This window comes from Vitis vinifera, chromosome 1, assembly GCF_030704535.1.
Source record: "Vitis vinifera cultivar Pinot Noir 40024 chromosome 1, ASM3070453v1".
In the NCBI taxonomy this organism is placed as follows: domain Eukaryota; kingdom Viridiplantae; phylum Streptophyta; class Magnoliopsida; order Vitales; family Vitaceae; genus Vitis; species Vitis vinifera.
This window is the reverse complement of record NC_081805.1, coordinates 7,560,736-7,587,505: the sequence shown is the minus strand read 5'-3', so window position 1 is coordinate 7,587,505 and position 26,770 is coordinate 7,560,736. Positions and strand designations below refer to the sequence as shown.

The 26,770-nt window shown below is 37.1% G+C and overlaps 3 protein-coding genes and 1 long non-coding RNA gene across 8 annotated transcripts; 2 read left to right on the top strand and 2 right to left on the bottom strand.

The window, feature by feature from the left end:
- Positions 1-1,557: 1,557 nt before the first annotated feature.
- Positions 1,558-6,562, top strand: LOC132254313 (uncharacterized). Its single transcript, XR_009466570.1, has 2 exons — positions 1,558-1,976; positions 6,294-6,562. It is a non-coding gene; the product is annotated as an uncharacterized LOC132254313 (long non-coding RNA).
- LOC100256178 (lysM domain receptor-like kinase 3) lies at positions 2,433-7,790 on the bottom strand. The gene is made up of 10 exons (XM_059739652.1): positions 7,124-7,790; positions 6,275-6,472; positions 5,966-6,105; positions 5,774-5,863; positions 5,583-5,688; positions 4,627-4,778; positions 4,354-4,451; positions 4,045-4,183; positions 3,574-3,672; positions 2,433-2,819 (listed from the first exon to the last, which is right to left on the bottom strand). Exons 1-10 carry the CDS (start codon positions 7,788-7,790, stop codon positions 2,655-2,657), a joined length of 1,854 nt encoding a protein of 617 aa, XP_059595635.1. The 3' UTR covers positions 2,433-2,654.
- A 12,553-nt stretch (positions 7,791-20,343) lies between these two features.
- LOC100249514 (peroxidase 5) lies at positions 20,344-22,613 on the top strand. Its single transcript, XM_002272627.5, has 2 exons — positions 20,344-21,412; positions 21,698-22,613. The coding sequence occupies exons 1-2, from the start codon at positions 21,116-21,118 to the stop codon at positions 22,481-22,483; spliced, it is 1,083 nt and encodes a 360-aa protein (XP_002272663.1). The 5' UTR covers positions 20,344-21,115; the 3' UTR covers positions 22,484-22,613.
- A 140-nt stretch (positions 22,614-22,753) lies between these two features.
- LOC100254623 (protein POOR HOMOLOGOUS SYNAPSIS 1) lies at positions 22,754-25,991 on the bottom strand. 5 transcript variants are annotated; one of them, XM_002272591.4, is made up of 8 exons: positions 25,652-25,991; positions 24,649-24,723; positions 24,338-24,403; positions 24,118-24,221; positions 23,835-24,022; positions 23,698-23,750; positions 23,478-23,505; positions 22,754-22,925 (listed from the first exon to the last, which is right to left on the bottom strand). In XM_002272591.4, exons 1-8 carry the CDS (start codon positions 25,925-25,927, stop codon positions 22,867-22,869), a joined length of 849 nt encoding a protein of 282 aa, XP_002272627.3. In that variant the 5' UTR covers positions 25,928-25,991; the 3' UTR covers positions 22,754-22,866. The 5 variants fall into 5 exon arrangements, with proteins under 5 accessions (XP_002272627.3, XP_059595626.1, XP_010646488.2 ...); XM_059739643.1 differs by having other exon boundaries at positions 24,148-24,221; positions 24,649-24,765; positions 25,652-25,989; XM_010648186.3 differs by having other exon boundaries at positions 22,754-23,165; positions 24,649-24,765; positions 25,652-25,987.
- Between the last annotated feature and the right edge of the window lie 779 nt (positions 25,992-26,770).

Sequence of the window (26,770 nt, the reverse complement as noted above, 5' to 3'; positions counted from 1 at the left end):
TAGACCTTTGACATGCAACCAAACAAAAAAAACAATTGCAAAATTATTTTTGTTTCTGACATAAACAACATGAAAGCACATCTAGAAGAAGCTACAACATTTACAATTTCAGCTCAATGTGATGGTAAAAATTCCTAAAATTTCAACTCGAGAGGCCCTTAGAGTAGAAAATGATGAAACATTAAAAAATGTCAAAAAGACAAATAATTGCCATTTGACAACTGTTCTTTAAACTCGAAAAGGCTTTGATAAATTTTTATATAATTTTTTTTGAGAATTTATTATGTTTTCTAATAATATAATATAATTATTTTCAGTTAATTTTAATTAGTTTTTAAGAATTATTCAAAAAAAACAATTAGAGAATTTATATTAAATTATGCATCATTTTAAGATATTAATTCTATCGACATATCTACTTAATAATTTTAATATATCTAATTATTTTATTTATTCCACATAGACAACGATATTCTTTTCTAAAAAATATAGCAACTCAAATAATTATATAAATATAGGATAGGATTGAAAATAAAATATTAATTTATTTTTAAAAATAAGGTTAATTTTATTTGTTATTTTTAATTTTCACTTACTTTTTCATTTTTTTTAATAAAATTTCAAAATTATCGGGTCAAAATCTATTTAGCCAAAAACTCGAGGAAACTAATGAAATTAACCTTTAAAAAACAATTTGTAATACCATTTTTACTAATACAATATTTTAAATTCCTAAATTATCCTTCCTTATTCCTTCCCTCCTCTTTTTCCTCCCTAACCTCAGGTCCCAACTTCACCCCTTTTTTATTTTCCAACCCCACCCCACATTTTAACATTCTTTTTTGTTTATTTTTCTCTTCCTTTTTATCTCTACCCACCCAACCCCCCTAATGTGAAATTCATAACTTAACTTTTTAAATAAAAATTATTATTAAAATTTTAAAATAAACAATATTTAATTGGAATGGTTTTTTAAAAAATATATTTTTTATTGTGTTCAATATGATTTTTTTGTAACCCAAATAAAAATATTACATATAACTAGAGATTGATTAAGAATATGAGCAATATAATAATTATTTGTGTATACAAAGGAAAGACTCATAAAAAAAAGTATGTAATCAAGAGCCTAAAAAGTAATTTAGTAACTATTATAAACAATAAAAAAATTCGATTTTTATAATTATTATAAGCAAAAAAATTTAGCCCAACCATCGAGTCGTCGGTGGTCGTTGACTTCCATCTCTACCCCAAACCCTAACTGCCGCCGCCGCTGTCACCTCCTAGGATACCGAAGCCCCACCTAGGTCACAGGTTTTTTATTTTTTATTTTATAAATATATATATTTTTTTTATAAAAAAATGAAAATTATAAATCTTACCTAAAAATTGTCCTCATGTGATTGAATTTCGTTATTCATTGTATTTCGTATGTGGTTCATAGTCTTAATCAACTCGAATTTAAGTTTAATATGTTGAGAAAAGATTAAAGAGAGTTCTTTATTAAAAAAAGGGTGTATGTGAAAAAACTATAACAAAAAAGTGTTACATGTTGCGAATAGCAAACCCGTAAAAAAATACTTGAAAACAATGAAATTCCAAGTTCCCAAATGTCGTAAGTTGCAAGTAAAGAGCTGTTCGCCTGAGGAGGAAGGGAAAAATGTTCGTCTGGCCTACGTATTTCACTTTCAACTTTCGGTTCTTTTGAATCCTCAATTTTCACCGCTTCATCTTCATTCATGAAGCCCTAACCCTAGACTGAGATGTCAGTACCGACTCAGAAGCAATCACGCAGCTAAAGAAAAATACGAACCATTATATGGCAGTGATTTCAATGGTGGACCGAGGAAGTATTCTGGGTCATTCATCGTGGACGCATGAAGAATCGGGGTTAAACCACGAAGATCCAGAAGATCACTACGTGGAGACGAGTTCCAAGCTCCACCAACTGTGTACAGTCATACTTTAATTGTGAGGTAACAGTGGCAGTGTGCCGATGAACTACCGAAAACAAGTTTCGAAATTTTATCATATTGCATTGGATAACTGCCACAACTCATTGCCGTTTGAAATTATATTGTTCATTTGTTACTACAATTTGAAGTGGCTTTCCCGCTTTGATGCTGCATTCTTTCTAGTTTAATTTTATTTCCCTGATTATTTGGTGTTTAATATCAAATCCACACCATGGGACTTGTAATTTTATCAAATCGGTGTCAATAGCAGAACAACAATGTCCGTTTGAGAATGCCATTTTAGTGGAGAACATCATTATTCATGCTAGACTATGCTTCAAATGTGAGGATGATCATCGAATTTCCTATTGTGAAGCATATAAGTTGTCTTCTTTGCCAAAAATTTTCAAGTTACTATAGCATGAAAAAGAAAAATGAGGGGGTGAGTTCATTTGCCAAATTCATTCTGTTCAACAAAAAATCAATACATTTTTTTCCTTGATCTTTCTTAGACCACTTTTAAGTCTCTGAACATGAAACTCAATAATCAGCATGATAAGATTTGACAAGATGCGATTTTTAAATGAGAATAATCACAATACTACCTTGTGACTAAGGTTTTGTTTTGCTAATGTTTTTTGGCTCTGAAAAGCTAAAATTGCTTTAGGTTTGGCTTTTCAAAAGCAATATAAGTACATTTTATCTTCCGCTAAATAGCCCACTGAAAACCTGGCTGTTCCCTCCTAGCGAAGCTTCCCATTCTAGTGCGGACGTCATGATCTGAGTTAGTATCACGACAATTTCTCGCATCTTTGGTCTGTCAACTGCCTCTTCACTCAAACACCTCTCAGCAATTTCAGCCATCTGCAAGAGTGGAATTTGTAAAAGACTGAGAAATAGCACATGAGTTCTACAATTTTAGGATGGGATAAAGTCTGCTCTCCTCTTGTGCATGTGGCACATGCTTCAGCACTCTGATGCCATCTTTACTCTACTGTCTAGAAATTTGTCATTTGTTTACTATTCTCTATTTTGGGTGAGATTTTATTATTATTATTATTATTATTTTTTTTTTTTCTGAGAAAAAAAGGTTATGCTGATTGTATTGGTTGATCCACCAAGAGTAGGTTCTGCACCCCTTGACATGGGCTTTTGACTACTTGACACAGGCCTTAGAAGTAACAGTCCCAACCTCCCTAAAAAAAATTCTCTTTGATTCTTGATTGTCCACTGATTTCAATAGCTTACTGCCTACTCTTTTTCCTTTTTTGGAGTTATGAAAGTGTATTGAATCTAACTCAGATGCTGCAATACTGAGTATCTCTACTTGACAGTACTAAAATAGGTTGCCATGGCCCTGTGTTCTGTTTGACATTGATGCTTGATAGGCTCTAAGCAGTGAACTTTCAGGCTAAATCTCCCCAGTGGTATGTCCTTCACATGATGCCCAACCTGGCTAAATATGGATTATACTAGATATAAAAGTCCATTCAACTTAGTTCCCTTATACCCCTTACTATTGGTTTCATTTCCTTTGCTATTAACCTCCTACATATGGAAGGTAGCAGAGCTGTAAATTTACATTTAAATAGATATACTTAATTAAAATCAGGCTGACCTTGTACGCATCCTCCAGAGGGTAGCTGCCTCTGAGAGTTCTGTCTATCGCATCTTCCAAAGCAATCTCTGGGTCTTCATTATGGAATATTTCATTAACCTGATCATGTAATGGGAGGATAACTTAGCTAGCTTTTCATTAGCAGGATTGAATTAATGAAATGCATACCCACTATCTGAAAATAACCAATTTTTCCATTATATAACAAAGCATATAAGAGAAACTGATAATCATCTATATGCATATATCTGTAAACCAACCCTGAATAGAGGGCATTGTCTCTCTGGATCTGTGGTTGATTGCTTATACACCCCTAGAATAATTCGTAGCTTTCTATGATATATTGGTATATATATATGTATATGTATAATGTTTGAGGTTAAAACTTGCCCAGGTTGCATAGATGAGGTCAGTAATTGAGTGTGGCTTGTTTAGGTCATTCTTACCCCCATGAAAAATTAGTCAACTTACAACTGTGATTAGAGATCTCATCTTGTTGGGCTCACGATTGTCACGTACAAGTGCACGTTGACCTGTTATCAGCTCTGCTAGAACTACTCCGTATGCAAAAACATCAGTTTTAGAGGTTACCTGTAACTCTTTCACAGATCTTCAAAAAAGATATTCGAGGTCAGAGATGCAGTTGACTAAGGCAAGGTGACATTAATTTCATGTCAATTTGGAAAAGATTTAATCACCCTCATGGAGTCCTTTACCACTTATAATGAAAATCTGGTCCAGTGGTGTTTGTAATAGAGAAATCAAAAAATAAAAGCTTACTCAGGAGGAAGATAGCCTGGTGTTCCTACAAGGCGTGTTGCTATAAAATCTTCTTCATTGGTTCTGCCAACAAGCTTTGCTAATCCAAAATCTGCAACCTATAGAAATAGGTCTTAAGATAGTATTACAAAGTGCAAACTAGTTGCAGGAGTGATAGGATATGAGAATTTGGCTTTTCATCTTCAGTTCAGGAACTGGCTTTTCTTTTCTGGAAATCTTGTTAAGTTCATTTGAAGCTGGAAGATAGGTTGCATTGAGTTAAGTCATAGGTACCTTTGCTCTGAGTGTTTCATCAAGTAGAATGTTACTTGTTTTTATATCACGGTGCACATATCGTGCTTTTGTGTGGTCATGAATGTACTCAATACCCCTTGCAGCATCCAGTGCAATCTGAGTTCTTGCAGTCCAAGAGAGTGGCTGATTACCTGATTCAACACCTTGTTTTATAAGACCTCACTGATGATATTTTAGCTTAAATTTCTATTCCATATTTGAAGTTTTTTAACACAAAACTACCCTGTTTCTTTTGTAGGCAGCTAGGAATTTATTAAAAGGTGCTTAGAAAAGCAAACACTCCTGTTTTGTTCAGTTGAATTAGTTAATGTTAGGCTTGTAAACTTATTTTTTGCAATGAAAAGCAATTGGTTAACTGCTTTGTTTGGCTTTAAACTTATATAAACTTCATCTACATCCATACACTAACTTCACAAAAATCAACAAAAGTTGATTTTGAAGTTGAATTAAATTTTTTTAAAGGTTGAAATTTGTGTTTTAGTTTCAGACTTTCCATGAATTAATTCCACTTCCTTGAATGACCTAAGTTTGAACTAAAGTCGGTTTAATACTGAGGGGAAAATATTTTCTTCTCTCCAAGTGATCCGACCTGCACATTGTCCAACTGCTTTTTCAAAAAAATTGCTAGGTATGCCAATGTGTCTGGTCAGATGACTTGTTTGGAGGATGTAGCAGTACTTTAATTATCATGGTTTTATGAGGATATAACCTTTCAACATCATATAGTTTAACAGTAACCTTATTCCTGATGATACTATCACTAGGGTTTGTGGTCATTCATATTTGTTCAATGGTCGTGGTTCAATTAGGTTGTTTAAAAAGAGAAGACTTGGGATCCCACTTTCAGGTTCAATAATTCTTTCATGACTTCCATTCTACTTTTTGAACCACTGAAAACACATCTTATCAACTAAGAGAAATGCAGCTATGAGTACCTTTTAATAATGGGTCATGAAGATGATCATTGAGTGATCCATTTTGAACATACTCATAAACTAAGTACAGGTGATCGTCTCCACTGGCATACCCCAACAACTCAACCTAAAATGTCATTTGATCAGAAAAATTGTGTGAACCTTTCTTCTACATCACATTGGAGCTTAATTATCCAGAGATGATTCCTTACCACATTTATATGATGTATCTTGCATAAGACCTTAAGCTCTGCAAAGAACTCCTTGGACTTGTTGGATCTCATCTTCTTTATTGCAACCTCCTGATGGTTAATAAGCCGGTTATGATTGTAAATTTTAGCAGAAATAAAAAATTGCTCAGCATAGTTGAGGGGATAGACAAAACTAGAGCATATCGATCTTACCTGCTCTCCTAGTACGCCAAAATATACACTCCCATATCCGCCCTCTCCAATTTTCCTGGTTTCATCAAAGTTATTTGTAGCATCTTCGATCTCCTCAAGGCTAAATATTACCGGCCTTTCTGATTCGAAACCTGGCACATCTGTACAATGTAACTGCACTCAAGTTAATAACTTCTTATTCATTATGCCTATCTCTCTCTCTCTCTCTCTCTCTCTCTCTCCACCCAAAAAAAATGCAATTACTGATGGATTAACAACCAATATGGTGATAGACATGTTTTTTACTTTTTCAAGCTTGGTTTATCTGACCTTCAATGTTCTCTTGCAGATGTTGATTCCTGAAGGAGAATGTTCTGTTGGAACTCAAGCTTTTGGATACTTTTGGATCTTCCTCACTGTTTTTCTGGGACCTATTTCTCCGGAGGACAATGATAATTAAGGTGCTAATTGAAAGTACTGTCACTGCTGCCAGTATGCTAATGATTATTGCCCATTTGTGCTTCGTTCCTGATAATGAATGAAAAAAACAAGTCAACTGTTTCAAGAAAATATATAGTGATTTCAATGAAATTTCTAGAATATTTGCTTATAAAACTACTTCTAGATGTTGTGTTTTTCTTTTGATAGGTAAAATATGCTTGTATTTCTTGTTGCTTTGCATGTATGCATAATCATAACAGGCAAGAAATGGACATTCATTGGTTAAAGCAAAAATCTTTTAGGACTTACCCATAATATTAGAGGACATTTCCAGATAGAAATGAATATTCAAACAAATGTTTGCAAAATTAAGCCAGATATTCTTGAAAAAGAACGAAAAAAGAAATAATAGCATGATAGTTAAAAATGGAAACAGGAAACATATAATTTTTCATAAAATTAGAAAGAATGAACATAAAAGTACATGTTAAAATGAAAGTTGATTTTTAGACAAAAAGCAGCCACTTGTAGGTTTTAAAAAGAAAAAAATGAATTGCTGAACAACAATGTATTCATGTGACCTCTTAGTTTTCATTCATGATGTGGTTGAAACTATATTCTATAAGATTGGAACATAAAGCAAAACTGGATTTCTAAAACAACTGTTACATACTTTTTAAAATGAGAATGTTACAAAGGAATTATATCAAAAAATGTAAAGGATATTCAAACACTCACCTTCCTTATCTTTTGAAAGTCCATTCTTTTCCCTAGGTATAAATAACACCCAGCCCACATCTATATACTCTGAATTCTGAATCAGGATACTGTTCATGCTCTCTATCCCACTGATTTTAGCTGATAGAAGAGTAGCAATATCTGATAATGTATCATGCAGCTGAACTGTGTATGTTACTACAATTTGGGACTTGCGTTCTACACACCCACAAGGAAGATATATGTCAACCTCATGTCCTTCAATAAACTTTGATTCTTCTCCTCCAAAACTCCAAGCTTGCCCACTATAAATCTGACCTGAAACATTTACAAATGTGTCATCCTTTTTCACTGGGTAGGTTGTGTGATAGAAGTATCCAGCTATGTCATTGATCTTTTGGCAAGAACAAGGTACTGTTACAAGGTAGTCTTGATTTTTGACATATGTGATTTCAGATCTGTTGACAGAGTAAAAAAAGGCAATTTGTTCTGCTTGGAGACCATTGTTAATATGGTAGAGTGAGGAATTGCAAATCTTGATGCTCTCAGAGCAAGGAAAAGGGTACATGAAGGTTGATTTGATAGAACTTTCTAAAGCAGAGACTCTAGGAAGCAGATCTGCCAATAGAGGGAGGAGGAGGGGGAAGACAAGGGGTAGGAGATTACAGAGAGCCATGGATGTGATCATGTGGTCTGTCTCTAAGGGAAAGAGTAGAATAAATGAAATTTAGGAGTTTTGAAGGGCAGATTAGTGTTCTTGTCATTACTTGCTTGTGAGTTTTTAAAGTTGCAGGTATAGTTAATTTGTTTTGATGGATTATCAATTGTACGGAATTTGCTTGCTTCTCTCATATGTTGGAAGAAAAGGGGCTGAAATTTTGTATCTTTCAATTTAAATTAAAAATAAAAATAAAAATAATAATAATAAAGAAAAGAAAACAGAGCGGAAAATTTTCTATCTTGCCAATCATCATATTACTTTTGTAACAAACTGACATGTTTCTCACCAAAAAAAAAAGGAAGACGCTTTATCTCTCCCAATAACTTGGTATAAGGGTTTTAATTTTGATCCCATGTACAATAAATTTTCTTCTTCGGTTAAGATTTACTGACCTAGATAATTTTTTGTATGTTCACCAAAAGGTGGGTACATCTATTATGGGATCTGAGAGATCAGATACATGCCCTGTGGTACCAGATTGGCTGCAAAAAATAGAGCATTATTATTATTTCATATGTAGATATTACTTGTAATCGGCTTACTTGGTTTCATGCAATAAAAGGTGACTTTATGTGAGCTGTAGCTTCAACCAATGCAATATGGCCTCATATAAAGAGCTCACATAAATTATATGATTCCCAAGCATAAATATTACCATCTAGGGCATAATATATTCATAAGAAGTGGAGATTTTGAGCTGTAAGGTCTTTGTTTCCACCGCCACACAGCATAGTTGTCTGCTTGGAATTTCCTTCCTCTTTTAATTAAGTGGTAATTGTCTTTTGTGATCAAACCAGGAAATTCTGCTGGGAAATGGGTGTCTCTTATTCTTGTTGTTTGCCCCATTTTTAATTGGTCACTACGCTCTAGTTTGAATATGTAGCATGTCATGCTTCTCTCACTGCCTGGTGAAGAAGCTTCCATGCCCTGGACATGCGGTGCTTTATTACTTGCTTATTCCCATTATTATTTTTTGGTTGTTTTTTTATTGCTTCAGATATTCCACTTGACTTTTACTAGATCACCAATTTGCAGGCTGCAGCTGATCAACTTACAAGCTGCTAGATCATGGTATGTTTTCTATCAATAATTTGGTGGTTTGAAATTCACAGTAGCATCTTCATGGTTATTTTATAGTTATGATGAATGTCGCAGCAAAAACTTTTCTCGTTGACATGATGCCATCTTAGACATGGAGAACGTCAAAAACTTTCCTCTTGTAGGTATCTTCCGGCTAACAAAAGACCATATCTTGAGACCTGGACAATCAGTCCAAGGCCAAAAACATGATGCCATGCCGGCCAACTGTTACCTACATCATCTTCTTAGCTCTTTGACCATGCCATACGATAAAACAATTCACCGGGCCCAATTATAGTTGACAAATATACATTTTCAGTGGTTCTTAGTACACAAAAGTTCTTAGTATACTAGTTTTTGAGTTTTATGAATTACTGCTTTTGGTCATTGCAGGGCATGGCTAATGTGTTGCTCGTCTTCCTCAAATTACCCTTCGTATTACAAAGGGCATAGAAATTGTTGACAATACCTCCAACCCTGGGGTTTACGTTGGCTGCTGGTTGAGTTACCAAATGCGATGGTGGCTGTAAAGTTGGGCCGCATGATAATCGCCAAACACAGATATGGAAGACTTTGTTGGGCTTCTTGAGTAGAATAGAGGGATTACATTCTCAGAAAAATAGTGCGCTCGTATTTCTAAGTTCTAATATTGCAATATCACATTTTCACTTCTTTGTCTGGAGAACAGAGATTGGATCTAGCAAGAGTACTATGCATCTTTGTTTGAGGCTTTGTTTGATTCTAGAAATGAAGAGGAAACAGAGGTGAGAGAGGGGTAACAAAATATAAATTGAAAGTGAGTGTGGAAGACAGAAAAGTGTAGTAATTTCTATGTGAAATATAAAAATTCTTAGGCACTTACATTAAAAAGATAATAATTGTTAAAAATAGTTTAAAAAATTAAGATGTTAAAACATTTTTTTTTTCTATCTCAACTTAAATTTTTAGAAAGTTATTATTACCCATTATTTTTAAAAAGAAAAAATATTGAGTAAATAAAAACAACATCAATCAAACATTTCTTATCTATTCTTTTTTATATTCCTACTATATATTTTGATTATAGTCAAGCAATAAAAGTCAAAATTATTATTTTTTCTAACATGATTTTTGAGTTGGAACACAATTTGTTGTTTAAAATAGTGTAGACCCCCATTTGGGGCTCACTTTCTACAGCTAATTTTTGACAGGTGTCACAATCTCAAGGAACCACGCGTCACCTCGTAATTGGCCTTCAGTGAATCAGGTAGTGGAGTTGAAGGAGCCAATGAATGGTTGACACCTGGAGGGGAATCTTCAGAGATGAGTACGTTCTGTTAGAGGGGCAGCGTTTTTGTTACAAGAGGGTGGGTGCTTTTCAAGAGAGAAAGAGGTTGTTTTTTAGGGTGAGAGAGGAGGATATTCGGAGGAGTGGACGGTGAGGATCAGGTTGGTGACGGAGGGGGAGCTTGAGAAAGGAGCCAAGAGGGTAACAGAGAAAAAGTAGAAAGCCAGAGTTTTGAGAGTGATATTCTCGCTTTCCGGAGGAGTAAGTTTGAGGAGAAAGAGGCTTTCAGGTATGACAATTTATGATTTTCTCGTATATTCTCATCTTTTATATTTCTTCTATCTTATTCCTAGTGATTTCAGCTTTGCTTGATGGGTTGCTTTATTTCGATGATTGTTGGTTTAATATTTGAAAAGCTAGCTGCATTCTTGTGTTTTACCCAAGCAAACCTCTTCCATTTTAACCCACTGATTGCTAAACTCATGGATAAAAGAATGAAATGAGGTTAGCATATTTGTCAAAAGGTTCCTTGCTCTGTTCCTATTTCTGTTCCCTTGCTCCTCTGTTTTCTTTTGAAAGAGACTTCCGAGCTTCAAGACTGGAAATCTGGAGAGATTGGATGATGGAGAATGATGATGATAAGAAAATGAGGTTATCAGCTACAGAATCTGAATATGAAAATGTCTGAAGCGGGTATCAGTAGTTTTTGGGATTCCAGGAGTCTTTTGCTTGAGTATGTGAGTAACCAAGTGGAACCTTCTGCATGGGAGTCATTACAAGCCATCAGGCCTTTGCAAGCTCCCCATTTAACAGATTGAATGAGTGTTCCATTACTCTTGATGCTTTAAAGTGGGTTGATTGAGGAATAGAGAAAGAAATAAATGAAGCAAAGCTGTTCTCGAACGACGCCGGCGGGAAACGGTCGGCGGCGAAACGCCTCCGCCATCACCGGAACGCCAAGCAACCATTGAATCTCCTTCACTTTCCCTCTCCTCTGATGGCCGACGAAAAACTTACTGATACACCTACTCACAGCTGGTGGCCTCTGCAAAACCAAGATGCTGTGTTTCCTTCTCATATTTTTGCAGCGATATCATCACTCCTTGTTCATCTTGTGTTTGTGCTTGCCAGAATGAGAACAACTGTGTCATAAGTGGTTCAAAGATCACGAGTAAGGTGGAAATGAACACAAACAACCACATCAAACGACAGCCTCACAGTGACGGAGCACCAGGTGGCCAAACCCATGGAGGAGGACATGGGTTCTGCCATGCAGTATCTTCAAGGCAAAGGCTTATGCCTTATGCCCATCTCCCTCGCCCCTGCCATCTCCATCACTACCTGTCACTCCAGGAATCCCATGGTGGCTGCTGCCGCCTCGCCGCCTTCCCACTTGAAGAATCTGAAGCGGATCAAGTCTGAGGTCTATGAAGGCTTTTCTCATGTGTTCTCTGTCGATTCTTCTCAGGAAGAAGTCTATGAAAGGATGGTGAAGCCTTTGGTGGAGGATTTCATCAATGGCAAAAGCGGGATGCTGGCTACATTGGGCCCTAGTGGATCTGGCAAGACCCATACTGTTTTTGGGTGTCCAAGGGAGCCTGGGATGGTACCTCTTGCACTTCAACAAATTTTCAAGCGGACTGAGGGGAGTGGTTCTGAGGCAACAGGGTCATTTTACATATCAATATTTGAAATATATTCTGAAAGAGGAAAATGAGAAAGAAGAAACTCGACGCTAGCTCGTCCGTGTCAACTCGGAACGTCCATAGTGATCAATTCAGCATTCAAGTGTTTGATCTATTGTCAACTACCCGTCAACTTCTGCAACCATGAGTATTGTTTTTCGAGGGAGTCGAGCAGACATAGAAAGTGGATTTCCAGGATTTATTCCTAAGAGGAGTGCAGTTCGTGTTCATGCAGCTCGCCCTGTTAATACCAACTCGCTTGCTTTTCTGGTCACAGTTCTTTTGTTGTCCATGATACTAAGCTTACACCCGATGTCACCTAACTTTTTGATCTGACTGGTTCTTGGCATCTTTCTGATGGCCACAACCCTCAGGATGTATGCAACTTGTCAGCAACTTCAAGCTCAGGCGTAAGCTCATGCTGCAGCTGTTGGAAAGTCAATCTTCCTAAATCTTCCATGTTAAGAATAGATGATCTGTATATGTTAGTTTTCCTATTGTAATTCCTGACTTATAGCTGGATAGTCTAGAATATGGTAAGCTGATTCTTGACTTGTAGAAAAAGATCTCAAACCTCCTTGTATAAATACACACTTCAACATCAATAATATTAATTCAGCCAATTCTTCTTCTTTTCATGGTATCAGAGCAGGGCTAAAATCCTGATTCATTGCTGCACTCTAATCTCTCGTGTAGCATCTCTTTTCTTCAATCATCATGGCAAAATCAGAGATTTCTACAGATTTCTCAAAGGCAGATCTCTCCAATCCCTATTTCACTCACCATTCAGATCACCCAGGTTTGGTTTTGATTTCCAAATCTTTGAATGGAGACAATTATTTGGCTTGGAAAAGGGCTATGATTCTAGCTTTAAATTCCAAGAACAAATTGGGTTTTGTTAATGGCTCGATCAAGGTTCCTTTAGAAGAAATTGATCCTAAAGGTTATGCGACTTGGTCACGGTGTAATGACATGGTTCACTCCTGGATCGTCAATACTCTCAATCCAGAAATTGCGGACAGTGTAATCTATTATTCTACTGCTCATGAAGTTTGGGAAGATCTCTGTGAGCGATTCTCTCAGAGTAATGCGCCTCGCATTTTTGAAATTCAGTGAGATATTGCTTGTCTTCGACAAGAGCAACTCTCTGTCTTTGCCTATTACACAAAATTGAAAGGCCTGTGGGATGAATTGGCTTCCTACAACGCTGCAGCACATGGGGCACAACAAGATCAACAAAAATTGATGTAATTTCTGATGGGTTTGAATGAATCTTACAGTGTTATTCGCGGGCAAATCCTCCTGATGAATCATCTCCCTTCTGTCCGCCAAGCATACTCCTCTGTCTCTCAAGAAGAAAAACAATGCCTCCTCACTTCGACGAACGCAGCAGCGGAATCTGCCGCAAGTGCTGCTATGGCCGTGCGCAGCAACGACAAGTCTTCGGCAACTTGGAAGGACGGAATAGATCGATCGAACACAGGAAGGATGGAACCGACTGATCGCCCCTTTGGTTCTCAAAATTTTCGGGTGAATCGGTCTTCTCAAGGACAAGATGGCAGACCATTTTTTGATCAAGATCGGCGCCACATGGGTTCTGGAAGAGGACACCTCCAGTGCTCGTATTGTGGAGATATGGGTCATTGGGTCCAAAAGTGTTTTCAACTACATGGATACCCACCAGGCCATCTTAAAGCAAGAATGAACTTAGACTCAAACTCAAATCGGAATAAAAGTTTTTCTGCGGCTAACCAAGTTTCTGAGGCAGATGAAGGGAAACCTGCAGTTGCATTGTCAGAAGCCCAACTCAAGCAACTTTTGTCACTTCTTAATAACCAAGATGAAAACTCTAGTTCCAAAGTGAATGCGGTAACAAAGCCAGGTTTGTCCAAAGTCACTTCCCGCAATTGGATTATTGATAGTGGGGCGACGGATCATATTACTTCATCCTCTAAGTTATTGCATAAAGATAAAAATTGCTCGTTACCGCCTGTATTGTTGCCTAGTAGAGAAAAAGCGAATATTGTTACGAAAGGGACTTTGCCTCTGAATTTCGTCTATCATCTGCATGATGTCTTATCTGTGCCTACATTCAAAGTTGATTTAATATCAGTTAGTCGTTTGACAAGAGGTCTAAATTGTTCAGTGACGTTTTTCCCTTATTGGTGTATTTTGCAGGATCTGGCTACAAGGAGGACGATTGGTTTGGGTAAACAACGTGACGGACTATACTATTTGGTGGCACTAGCGACGGAGAAATCTTTAACCAACCATTCCTCATCCACAAACTAACCAACCTGCAATCTCGCCATTTCTTCCACCGATCTCTGGCACAATCGCTTAAGCCATGTATCACCTTCTCGTTTGAGTTTCATTGCCAAGAATTTTTTGAATTTTTATGTTCAGTCCAATAATGCTTGCCCTATATGTCCTTTGGCTAAGCAAAGTCGTTTACCTTTTGGTACTAGTGCTATTTCTTCTACAAAACCTTTTGAGATTATTCATTGTGACATTTGGGGTCGTTATCGACACCCTTTTCTGTTTGGTGCCCATTACTTTCTCACTATTGTCGATGATTATACACGTTTCACTTGGATATTTTTAATGCGACATAAAGATGAAGCACAATCACTTTTAAAACGTTTCTTCAGCTATGTGTTCACATAATTTGAATTTCGCATTAAAACTTTTCGAAGTGACAATGGTAGAGAATTTACCTCACTTCTTTCTTTTTTTCAAGATAATGGTGTCATCTTTCAGCATTCTTGTGTTTACACGCCTCAACAAAATGGGGTTGTGGAACGCAAACAACGTCATATTTTACAAGTAGCCCGAGCTTTGAAATTCCATGCTCAAGTTCCCACTCAATTTTGAGGGAAGTGTGCTCTCACCGCCGTACACATCATCAATCGGTTACCTTCACCAGTATTGTCTTTCAAAACTCCTTTTGAATTGCTTTACTCAAAACCACCTTCTTACTCCCATCTCCGTGTTTTCAGATGTTTAGCCTATGCCACCAATGTTCACACCTCTCACAAATTTGATTACCATGCCATGCCATCTGTTAGGAATTTGAGGCTAATCCAAACTACGGTAATCACCCTTGGGGGGGGGGGGGGGGGGGGGGGGGGGTAAATAGGGTGATGGTCTCTTTTTCACAAATTTAAACTATGGAAAAATAAGAGACAATTATATGCAAATATATAATAAACAAAATAAACACAATTGCATATAATTTAAAAGAGTTAGGAAAGAGAGAGTGCAAACACAAGAGTTTATAGTGGTTCGACACTTCCTTACCTACGTCCACTCTCCTCAACCTCCTAACCGAGTGAGGGTTTCACTATCTTGAAGCTTCAACCAAGCTTCCAATCTCTTTACAATTGGATTATGGTTCCAATTCACCCTCTTGGACTTTTGGCTCCAAGCACCCTTTACACTTCTTCAAGAAATATCCCTCTCTTGAATAACCTCTCAAGTGATATCCCTCACTTGAGAAAATTCCTCACAAAGATATACAAATAATGATCTCACTACAATCCTAGTAATAGAACTTTAAGCTCAAAGATACAAGAAAAATTAGGATTGAATGGTGCACTAAAAATATGCAAGTTATGAAACAATGGTGCACTCAAAAACACTCTTCCAAGGCTCAAATATAATCAAGAATAATTTGGGAAGGTTTTGCTCATTGAACAATGAAGTTTGAAGCCTTTTTATAGAAGAAAAAAGTCATACTAGCCGTTGGGGGTTCGACCGGTCGAGTTAGGGGTCAACCGGTTGACTAGTCGTTGGGAAAAGTGACCGTTGGGCCTCAACCGGACCTCAACCGGTTGAGGTTCAACCTTGACCGGGAAGAGGAAGCCATTGGGAGAGAGAGAAACTTTTTGGCTCCCTCAACCGGTCCTTGACCGGACGAGCACAATCGATCGACCGATTGAGCCATTCTTTTGGCTCAACACTCAACCTTTTTCAACTTAAAACCTTTTAACACAAGTTTGAAAATCATTTAACACAAGGTTTTAGTTGAAAACATGAAATCATCCAATTCTTAAGATATTTAAAACAATATTACTCTTGGATGATTTTGGTGCATAAATAAATAATGAAATGCATGAAAGTCCTAGTGCACCAACAACCTTACAAAGAGATCTTAAGAAGCTTTGGTCTTAAAAAACTCTTTTCTTTGAGGTGGTCTTCTTTTTCATGATTTCTCCTTGGCTTGATTTGTCTTTGGATTGCCACTTTGGAAGTTGTCTTGCCTAATCACACTTGAAATATGATCATTAGTTTTAAACCTTGTTTTGTTATCATCAAAATCAAGATTAATCAAACCTTGGTTTCACACCATCCATCTTCATCGGTTATCCTGTTGGTCAGAAAGCATACAAATTATTTGATTTATCAACCAAAAAGGTCTTTACTAGCCAAGATGTCAAATTTCATGAAGATATTTTTCCTTATGTCTCTCTCAAGCCCAACTCTACTCTCCCTTCATTGACCCATAAATTTTGGTCCAATCCCCTTGGTGGCCCACGACATCTCTTCCTCCCTTGACTCTACTTCTCACGCACTTTCCCCTCTTCTTTCCAACCACACAAGCACACCGTCTCCCACCACAGAAAATGACGACTTTTCCTCTCCTTCTCGACCTTTCGAACTCGTTATCGAACCTTCTTCTCAGATTGATCCAAACCCTTCACCACCGCCTTCTACAACTCTAGTATCGCCTTCTCCGGTGCCACCGTTTGCAACCATCCTGTCCGCTCCTCCGGTCGAGACACCCATCTTTTCACCAGAAACACACTCACCCAAACTAGCCACTCCGCTCCATCGCTCCAACCGCCATATCGCCCCGCCAATCAAGCTCCACGATTATGTTTGCTCCACGTTTTCTCCAATCAATCGTCTTCCTTGATTCCAGGTCCAACTAAAGGTACACGATATCCACTGGCCAATTATGTTTCTTATCACAGATATAAGCCTGTATATAGATCTTTTGTTGCTCAACATAGTGCTGTCACAGAACCCAGGTCTTATTCGGAAGCAGCCGCTCATCCTGAGTGGTAGGAGGCAATGCGTTCTGAATTGCAAGCTCTCCAAGCTAATGGCACTTGGTCTCTCACTCCACTTCCGACCGGGAAGACACCGATTGGTTGTCGATGGGTGTATAAAATTAAACACCATTCAGATGGGTCTATTGAGCGTTACAAAGCACGATTGGTAGCTAAAGGCTTTACTCAATTAGAAGGTGTTGATTATCAGGATACCTTTTCTCCCACCGCCAAGATCATATCTGTCCGCTGCTTGCTTGCATTAGCCGCAGCCCGTGGCTGGTCTCTTCATCAAATGGATGTTAACAACGTTTTTCTTCATGGCGACTTACATGAGGAAATATATATGTCTCCGCCGCCAGGGCTTCGGCGACAGGGGGAGGAAAACTTGGTATGTCGCTTTCATAAATCACTCTACGGTCTGAAACAAGCTTCTCGCTAGTGGTTCGCCAAGTTCTCAGAAGCTATTCAATCCACCGGTTATGCACAATCTCGAGCCGATTATCCTTTGTTCACCAGAAAACAAGGCAAGTCCTTTACTGCCCTCTTGATATATGTTGATGATATTCTGATTACTGGAAATGATCCTGTGAGCATTGCTACAACAAAAAAAATTCTACATAGTCATTTTCATCTCAAAGATCTGGGTGATTTAAAATACTTTCTTGGCATTGAGGTTTCTGCTTCTAAAAATGGGATTTTTATTTCCCAACGTAAGTATGCATTAGAGATTATTGAGGATGCAAGATTGTTGGGCGCTGCCCCTATTGATACACCTATGGAACGAGGATTGAAATTGTCTGATAAGAACGATTTTCTCAAGGATCAAGGTCGTTATAGGAGATTGGTTGGAAGGTTAATATATCTAATTGTGTCGAGGCCAGATATCACTTATGCAGTTCATGTGTTAAGCCGGTTTATGCATCAATCGAGAAAGGTTCATATGGAAGCAGCGTTCAGAGTTGTACGTTATCTCAAGAATGCACCTGGTCAAGGTCTGTTCTTCTCTTTGAATAATGATTTCAGATTGAGAGCCTACTGTGATTCTGATTGGGCAGGTTGTCCATTTACTAAAAGGTCCACTACAGGCTACTGTGTATTCTTTGGACCTTCACTGATTTCTTAGAGATCAAAGCGACAAAAAAAAGTTTCACTTTCTTCAGCCGAAGCAGAGTATCGTGCAATGACAGGAGCTTGTTGTGAGTTGACATGGCTTTGGTACCTTTTGAAAGATTTGGGTGTTTTACATCAGGAACCTGCCTTGTTGTATTGTGATAACAAGGCAACGTTGCACATCGCAGCTAACCCTGTTTTCCATGAGCATACTAGACATATTGAGATGGATTGTCACTATATTAGGGACAAAATCCAAGATGGTTCCATTATTACAAAACATGTGAGCTCAGCGCACCAACTTGCAGACATTCTGACTAAACCATTGGGAAATGAGATTTTTGCTCCTATGATTCGCAAGTTGGGAGTGCAGGATATCCACTCTCCAACTTGAGGGAGAGTGTTGGAAAGTCAATCTTCCTAAATCTTTCATGTTAAGAATAGATGATCTGTATATGTTAGTTTTCCTATTGTAATTCCTGACTTATAGCTGGATAGTCTAGAATATGGTAAGCTGATTCCTGACTTGTAGAAAAAGATCTCAAACCTCCTTGTATAAATACACACTTCAACATCAATAATATTAATTCAGCCAATTCTTCTTCTTTTCAGCAGCAACCAATGGTCTTCTTAGTCACATAGAATTGCGATTGCATATGCCACCATCCATAGCACTTGCAACGAGAGGGCGTTTACAAGGCCTTAGGCTCCAACTTGCACTTCTTGACAGGGAATTTGATGACCTAGATTATGAAACTTTGAGAGCACTGGATTCTGAGAATGTACCTACAACTCCTTCATTGAGTGAGGAAGAGATAAATGCTCTTCCTATGCACAAGTACAAGGTTGCTGGCACTCAAAGTGGTGGCTCATCAATGCAACAGGGCTCATCTTCGGCCTCAACTGATAAGAAACAAGACATTAACAATGCGGTTGCGAGTACAAAGGCCCCAGATGACGAATTGACTTGCAGTGTTTGCTTGGAGCAAGATAATGTGGGAGAATTAACCCGTAACTCACCATGTTTGCATCAGTTCTATGCAAACTGCATTGACCCATGAATGAGGCAATTTCTATGGCACCTTCAGGACCCATTCTCCTTTTCTAGCCTGGCATGCATGGCCACCTTTGGTGGGCCATTCCGGAAACCCACGTGTTTCACCCCTATATTCCCATGCCTTGTTTTCAAAAATTGATTCTAATCATTTTCCACTAAACTTGCATCTTTTACTTTATTTTTATTTTTATTCATTATTTTTATTTTTATTTTTATTTTTTCTATTATTATTATTATTATTATTATTATTATTATTTTCTATTTCTCTCTTCTTTTCTTGATTTTAAATATATATATTTAAAAAAAACAAAATAATAAATAAAATAAAATTGATTCTTCTTTATTTTTGGAAAACAACTTTTTTTCATAAATCCTCATTGTTTTTTTAATAACTTTCTAATTTTTACATTTTTAATAAGTAAGGATTAAATTCCGTAATTCCGAATAATGGAATTTATGGAATTAATTCATGCAAAAATAAATGGGCTTTGGTGGGGGCCCCACATATGTGATTTATGATTGATTGATCCGATTGTCATGCGTGATTAATTTGTTTTGCTTTGTGATACGCATATATTCATCCTATATTGGTTCACTAACTCCTCCTCTTGATAGCGTATATTGGTTCGCCACCCAGATATGTATTTTCTCGCATCATGACCACTCCTTATGCTTGTTTTGATTCTCATACGTACATGATTGATTTGAGTATTCATTGGTTTACTCATCAATTGTCATGATTGCTTCGCTTTATTAATATAGACTCGACTTTAGGGACTTAGAAGGGTGTTACGGTCTTTACCGTACCTTCCCGATAAGTAACCTGACCCCCGAACCCGATCCGATTTTTCACAGACCATCCTTTTCCAAAATAAGGAGTCACACTTAGGGTTTTTCTTTCTTATTTTGTTTACCCTTTAAAAACAAAACAAAAATAAGTGACGACTCCAAGTCATTTTCTTAATCAATAAAAATCAATTTTTCGAGTAAAAATCAAGCTCGCCATCGAGTGGGAAACGCATGAACTGAAATACGGGGTCCACAAATAGTTTTATGTTTTTTTTAAAAAAGAAAAAGAAAAAAAGAAAACGTGTTTGATAAATAGAAAATGGAATTTAGTTTGTTGTTCTTAAAAAAATATTGTGTTTTTAAAAAGAATCTTTTAATTATTTTTATTTAATTTTCAGAGAATGATTAAAAAATAAAATAACATCCATAAAATTATTTTCAAAACATAAGAGAAAAAATTAAAAGCATTTTAAGTTTTTAAAAATAATTTTAAAACTATTTGGGAAAATACTTTTCAAGCATAACTTTCTTTTTTTGGGATTGTTGCCGTGCAAGGCCAAAATGTGCTCCTAAATAAATAAATCCGAAGACAGTCAATAAGGTTGTTTATATAAATTTCGGAAGATGACATACACCTTATAATCGCGAAGACCCCGGTACCCATGCAGGCTTGCAAATCCGGAAGGTTGTTCGTGCTCGATCCGTTTGGGTCAACCCTTTTGAACATACTATTATATAGACTTTGATTAAAATAAAGTACCAGGATCATTGAAATGAATTTCTTTTTAATCTCATTTTATCCATTGAATGAGACCACCATCAGAGGGCATGTTTGATTGAAAACTTAGAAGGTTGCTGGAACCGTATTTATTATTTAGCAATGGCTATTTTGAAATTGTGGAAGAGGAAGGTTTGGCATGATGTGACTGCAGAAGGATCAATAAATCGGAACCGTTCAGTAGAAATAATAGGCGTACCCAGTAGAAGTTTGGTTCACAACCTGCAAAACTGAAATCACACATTTTGAACTATTATTTGCTCTTTGGAGGATGATAACTCTAGAATTGGAAAGGCTTATCGTGGTTGCCCGTACGATCCTGAATTAAGTTAATTAACACACTCCATAGACTCCTTCAACGCCTTGTAAAAGGTGTTTCCCTCTTCAAATACAAAGCGCCACATGGTAAAAAAATAGAAAAAGAGGAAAAAAGGAGGCATCTCTGCCTTGAATCCAAAATCTATGAAACATGGAAGCAGCTGCAACAATAATCACAGCGGTGGTCATCTTGTGCTGGCTCCAATTCTCATCGGTGGAATGCCACTGGAGGTTACGGAATCCACGACAACCCAACCAAACAGAGGCCAGCACACGACCACAGGGGACCCTACTTCAGAGCAACGACAAATTACAGGACAGATTCTACAGGAACACTTGCCCCCAAGCGGAGAACATTATCGCTAAATCTGTTTACGATGCCGTCCTCGTCCAGCCAGGGTTAGCTGCGGGCCTTATTCGCCTTCATTTTCATGACTGCTTCGTCAACGTAAGTTTCTGTTCTTCCAGTCCATTGTAGGAAGCTGATTTCGGAGTGAAAATCTGTAATGTACTTCAGGGACACGTAAAACTTGGGAGGCTGGATATGGAGTACCAAATGCTATGGTCTTCCTGCAAAATCAAAACTTTTTTTTTTTTTTTTTCCGATATGTGTCCTCATTTACACTCACTAGGACAACATGGAATTTTTCATTTTCAAAGTTTAGTGGTTATGGAAACAGCCGCTTCTATCCAAATTATCCTGAATCATTTTAATATTTGATATCTCGAACAGGGGTGTGATGCCTCCATCCTCTTGGACACAACCCCTTCTGGGGAGCCTGTAGAGAAGACATCACGAGCCAATGTGTTTGCCAGTCAAATCTTTAAATACATTGACCGACTCAAGGCAGATATTGAGCGCGAATGCCCCGGGGTTGTGTCTTGCGCCGACATATTAGCCTATGCAACGCGCGAAGCTGTTAAGGAAGAGGGTCTCCCCTATTACCTAGTCCCAGGTGGGCGCCGTGATGGTCTGTCTTCTTCTGCTAGCAACGTAGCTGGTAACATCCCTTCTCCAAACGAGTCCTTAAAAAATATGACACAAATCTTCCTGACGAAAGGCTTGTCCATAGAAGATATGGTTGTTCTATTTGGTGCACACTCAATTGGCCATACGCGCTGCAGAAGCCTCTTCAAAAGACTATACAATTACAGCTCAACTCAAGCCCAAGACCCCAGCATGGACTTCGCACACTCTCTCTATCTCAAGGGCTTGTGCCCCAAGGCAGGGCCATTGCTTCAAGAGGTGATAGACAAGGTAATGGTGCCACTTGAACCCATCACACCATCGAGGCTGGATACCCTTTACTACACCCAGCTGTTGAAAGGGGAAGGGGTGCTCCAGTCAGATCAGGCGTTGACTAATAATCCCACCACCAATGAGATTGTAAAGAGATTCTCTCAAAATCCATTGGAGTGGGGCGCTAGATTCACTAATGCCATGATTAACCTTGGAAAGGTGGATGTGCTTACAGGACAAGAAGGGGAGATCAGGAGAAACTGTAGGGCCGTTAATTAATGGGTATGGTTTTGGAATTTGTCGGGGTTTGTGGTTAGGGTTTGAATTTGAAAGGTATGCAACATATCCAATTCTGAGTAAGATGACCGTCATACCATCCAAACAGGGGTATGGACAGAGATGTTCATGACTTCTATTTTTCTTGTTTTGATGTAGTGGAATTGTTCTGAATTAACTAGAATGGGAAATGAAGCAAAATTTCAGCAGAAGAAACAGAAGTTTGCTGTCCAAGTAACACCATTGAAAACAGGCTTCCATGGAGAGAGAGCAGGATAATGGTTACAATGAAGATGAACCAGGTTATATATCCAAAAAGCTAAATCAATAAACCAGAGAAAAAAAGGCGGGAACTGCTTTAAACGAGTACTCGGAGCCACAGATGATTACAGCATCAAATCATCTCCCATTTCACTGATAACTTTCTCTACTTTAAACAACATATCTGGTGATAAAAGAAAAATAACTTGATACATTAGTACCTCAATTAACAAGATGAATGAAACAAATTTTGTAAAGGCAATTGTGTCCAGTATCCAGATATTAGCAGCTTTGGAATTTGGTGGGACCACATTGGACTTCTGTCTGTCTTAAGCCAAGACACCCCCATTCAAGGGTGAGCTAGGGCCAAACTTCGCTCAAATGCCAAATGATATGAGACCACATACACTCTGAAAAGCCTAACCTGATGGGGATAGAGGTAACCCCATACATAAGGTTCAACCAACATTAGTAAACAGTCAATGTGGAATATCACACTCCTGTCCGTCCTATGTGACTACGTCCTATAAGCTTGCACCCACCTCATCATCTAGTACTAGCTTAGAGGACCAATAAGCTTAAATGGATAATTGAAATAGAGAAGTGCACAGCTGTGCCCAGGTCAAGCTATGTAGCATGTGTTTAGCATATAAGGAATGACAAAAAACAGAAAAATGACAAGCCAAGCCTAACATGTTCACAACAAATGATTAAATGCACCAGGAACATAACATACCTTGGAATGAAGAGTCTTCCATGTATCTCTGCAACAAAACAAGTGAAACAAATCAATGGAGCGTTTATACTACAAAGCATTGATTATTCTTATTTGATAATATAGGGTTGCAACAGTGCTACAGCCCATCCTTCTTAATGACAGGCATGAGGCACCATACCGCCTCCAGTGACCTACAATACATATTAGTAAAAATGAAACCCTGGGTTTGTGAGGATACCGCAATTTGGGATTTGAGATCCATTTCCTCAGTTATAGTTGGTTGTGCTGCAGCTAAATAATTACATTAAGAAAAATGGGTCATGAAAAAGGAATCAGAAAAGATTCTTGTAACTATAACTTGGGCAGTCAATCTACCTTGCGTCTCAAAGCAACAGTTAGTTAATAATGATGTGAAGCTGGGTGGCATGTCCACGAAAGTGCCTTCACAATTATGATTAACTGCAGTTTCCTGAGAACGTGAGTGCTGCTCAACTTCATGGTTTGAGCTGGGGGGCAACAAAGAACAGTGCGAGTGAACAGGAACACTCAATTCCTCACTAATTCTGCAAACAACATCTCTCATTAAGTATTCCTTTGATATTTATTCAACATTTAGATGGAAAAAGATGCACTTAAGGTAATGACAGAACTAATCCACCTATAGGGAGGTATATTAGAAGAAACAAACTCAGATTGTGATGAAACTTCAGTTACGAAGCCACTACTGAGAAGCTCAATGTCCTCCACATCCTTCAAGATATCCTGAGAAAGGAACAAAACATAACACCATTATTGAAAGGCTAAGGGGAACCAGATGATAATCTAGATCTGCAGATCTTATTGACCCGTCATTCAAATCTTTGTGGGACCAATTACACCTTTAAAGCATTTATGAATCTTTCAGTTTCGTAAATTGTTGAAAACCGCAAGGCAAACTTCTGAACCTGAAAACATGTGAAAATATTTCACCACGGTTGCAGCAATGGAGGAAAATACTCAAATTAGCTACATGACAATTTTATAGCAATTCAAACACTTCAGTCAAGACAGTAACCCCAAAGCAAAGAGAATTTTGTGTGGACACTAGCATACATCCCCTTTCTCTGTTGATATATTTGACAACAAAAAGCAATATATCATACTTAAAACTGAAATTGATGACAACTCCTAAAAACATTGAGCAGCCTACCTGGCTAACACAATCTTTATAGCTCACGAATACAACTCTGCTACCCCTGGCAGGAAATCCAGAGACACATGATACCTGAGGCCAAGAGAAAAGCAGCTTGGAAATGAAGTGCTCTTCCTGCAGCAGATTCAAATACATAACTTAAAAGAGTTTAAAAAACAATCCTCTAGTTTCAAATTGTTGATTCGCCGAATAAGATCGAACAAAAGGAAATGTAGTTTTAGGAACAGACATTTGGCAATATCTGAAAGAACAATCCTACAGAAAAAAAAATGCAGTATTGAATATATGCCTCAAGATAGGGAACAAAGACACGGAAAATCTTTATAATTTGCATGCCACATAGGATAAACTGATAGAATGGAATTCACAGAAGATCCACCTTGTAGGATATCTATTAAGTTTCTGGACGTACACTGGAACATAAAGTGTTACCAAATATTTTCATGAGAACAAATTAACTGTACTTGTGATATTTTTCAAGAATTGAATTTTCAGGCATTGCGCATATGAACTAAAAAAGCGCCATTACATCAACATGATAGTTCCGGAAGGTGAAGCAAGCACATCTACTCACCTTGAATTCACAAGCACTGCTGTTGAAATCAGAGGAAAAATATAATGACTCAAAGCATAGCAACAATGTAGAAAAACTACTTCCTAGCAAGTTCCTTAGAAGATATGAGAATAAAAGTACAAATCAAGCCGAAAAAAAGGAGAAATATCGCTTCTCTCTCTTCTTTTGCTACCTTTTCCCGGCAACCAAACAGACCACAAACTAAAATTCCTCGGAAAAACGCAGAAAATTTTCAGATCCTACTCCGCACGAATTAGTTCAAAGTAAAAACAGGATTTAGGTTCTGTTCAGTTAGCTTTTTCGAAGCACATTTTTGCAGGATGAGAGCAAAAACAGAAGAGAAGTTTTCTTCTCAAAGAACTTGCAAAATGCAAACAAACAATGCCTAGGAAACTTAAAATAATCAAACAAGAATGAGTGACTGACATGGATCCTTCCTCCGGAACGGACGATCAGGATGGCTTGAGAAGTGGAGTGATCGGTGAGAAGTTGCAGGGAAGCAGAAGAAGAGGAAATCCAGGTACCTCTGCGTAAACTTCTTGTTTTTCTGATGAGGTCAGGGTGAATAGTAGAGGAAGAACAGGTGGAGGAGAGAGCAGGATTGTTAAAGAAGCGAGAAAATTGGATCTCCCACTCATCTCTAATGGCGGCCATGGACTTGTCTGAGTGTTCAGTGGCCATTGTCACCAGAGCGCCTGCCATTTTTCTATTTCTTCCTCCCTGCTCCTCCCCTTTTATAGGCTCTTGGGAGTTGGGACCCAGTCCATTTGGGCCGGGTAAGTATTTATTTTTAAATATTGCAAAAAAAAAATGTTATTCGGTGGGTGTTGAATAAACCAATTTAATAATTTAATAATTTAATTTAAGTCATCAAATAAATTAAACATATTTAATAAAATAATTTAATTATATAATTTAAAGTATAAATAACTTTTAAGCAATAAGTAAAAATAATTAACTTATTTTTAAATCTACGTCTTTATTTTACATTTTTATCCTCATTTGTCTTAATTACTTCCGTTATACCTCTATTATTACTAAATTTTATTTGTCTTAATTATAATTTATAAAGGTAAATATATTAATTTGATGATTTAGAATAAATTTTAAGTTAATTTTATTAAACAAGATAAGAGTTAAATAATAAATTTTAAGTCAATAACTTAAAAAAAAATTAACTTAAAATTAACTTAAATTATTAAATAATAAATATTAAATTTTATCAAACACTTCCTTAATCAATGAAAAATATATGGGATATGTTTGAACCATTCTCGATTTTTGTTTTTAAGAAAGAAATAAATAAATAAATAATTATATTGACATTTAAAAAGTAAAAACAAAAAATATGATATTTCTTTTAAATAGTTTTTAGTTATTTTTAATTTTTTAATGATTGTTTTAAAAAACAATTATATAAATATAAAAAGTGGTTAGAAATAAAAGTATTGAAAAATATATAAAACATGTTAAAAAGATTTTAAATTTACAGACTTTTATTTTATAAGATATCTAAGAATAGTTTTATAATTCATAATTATTTTC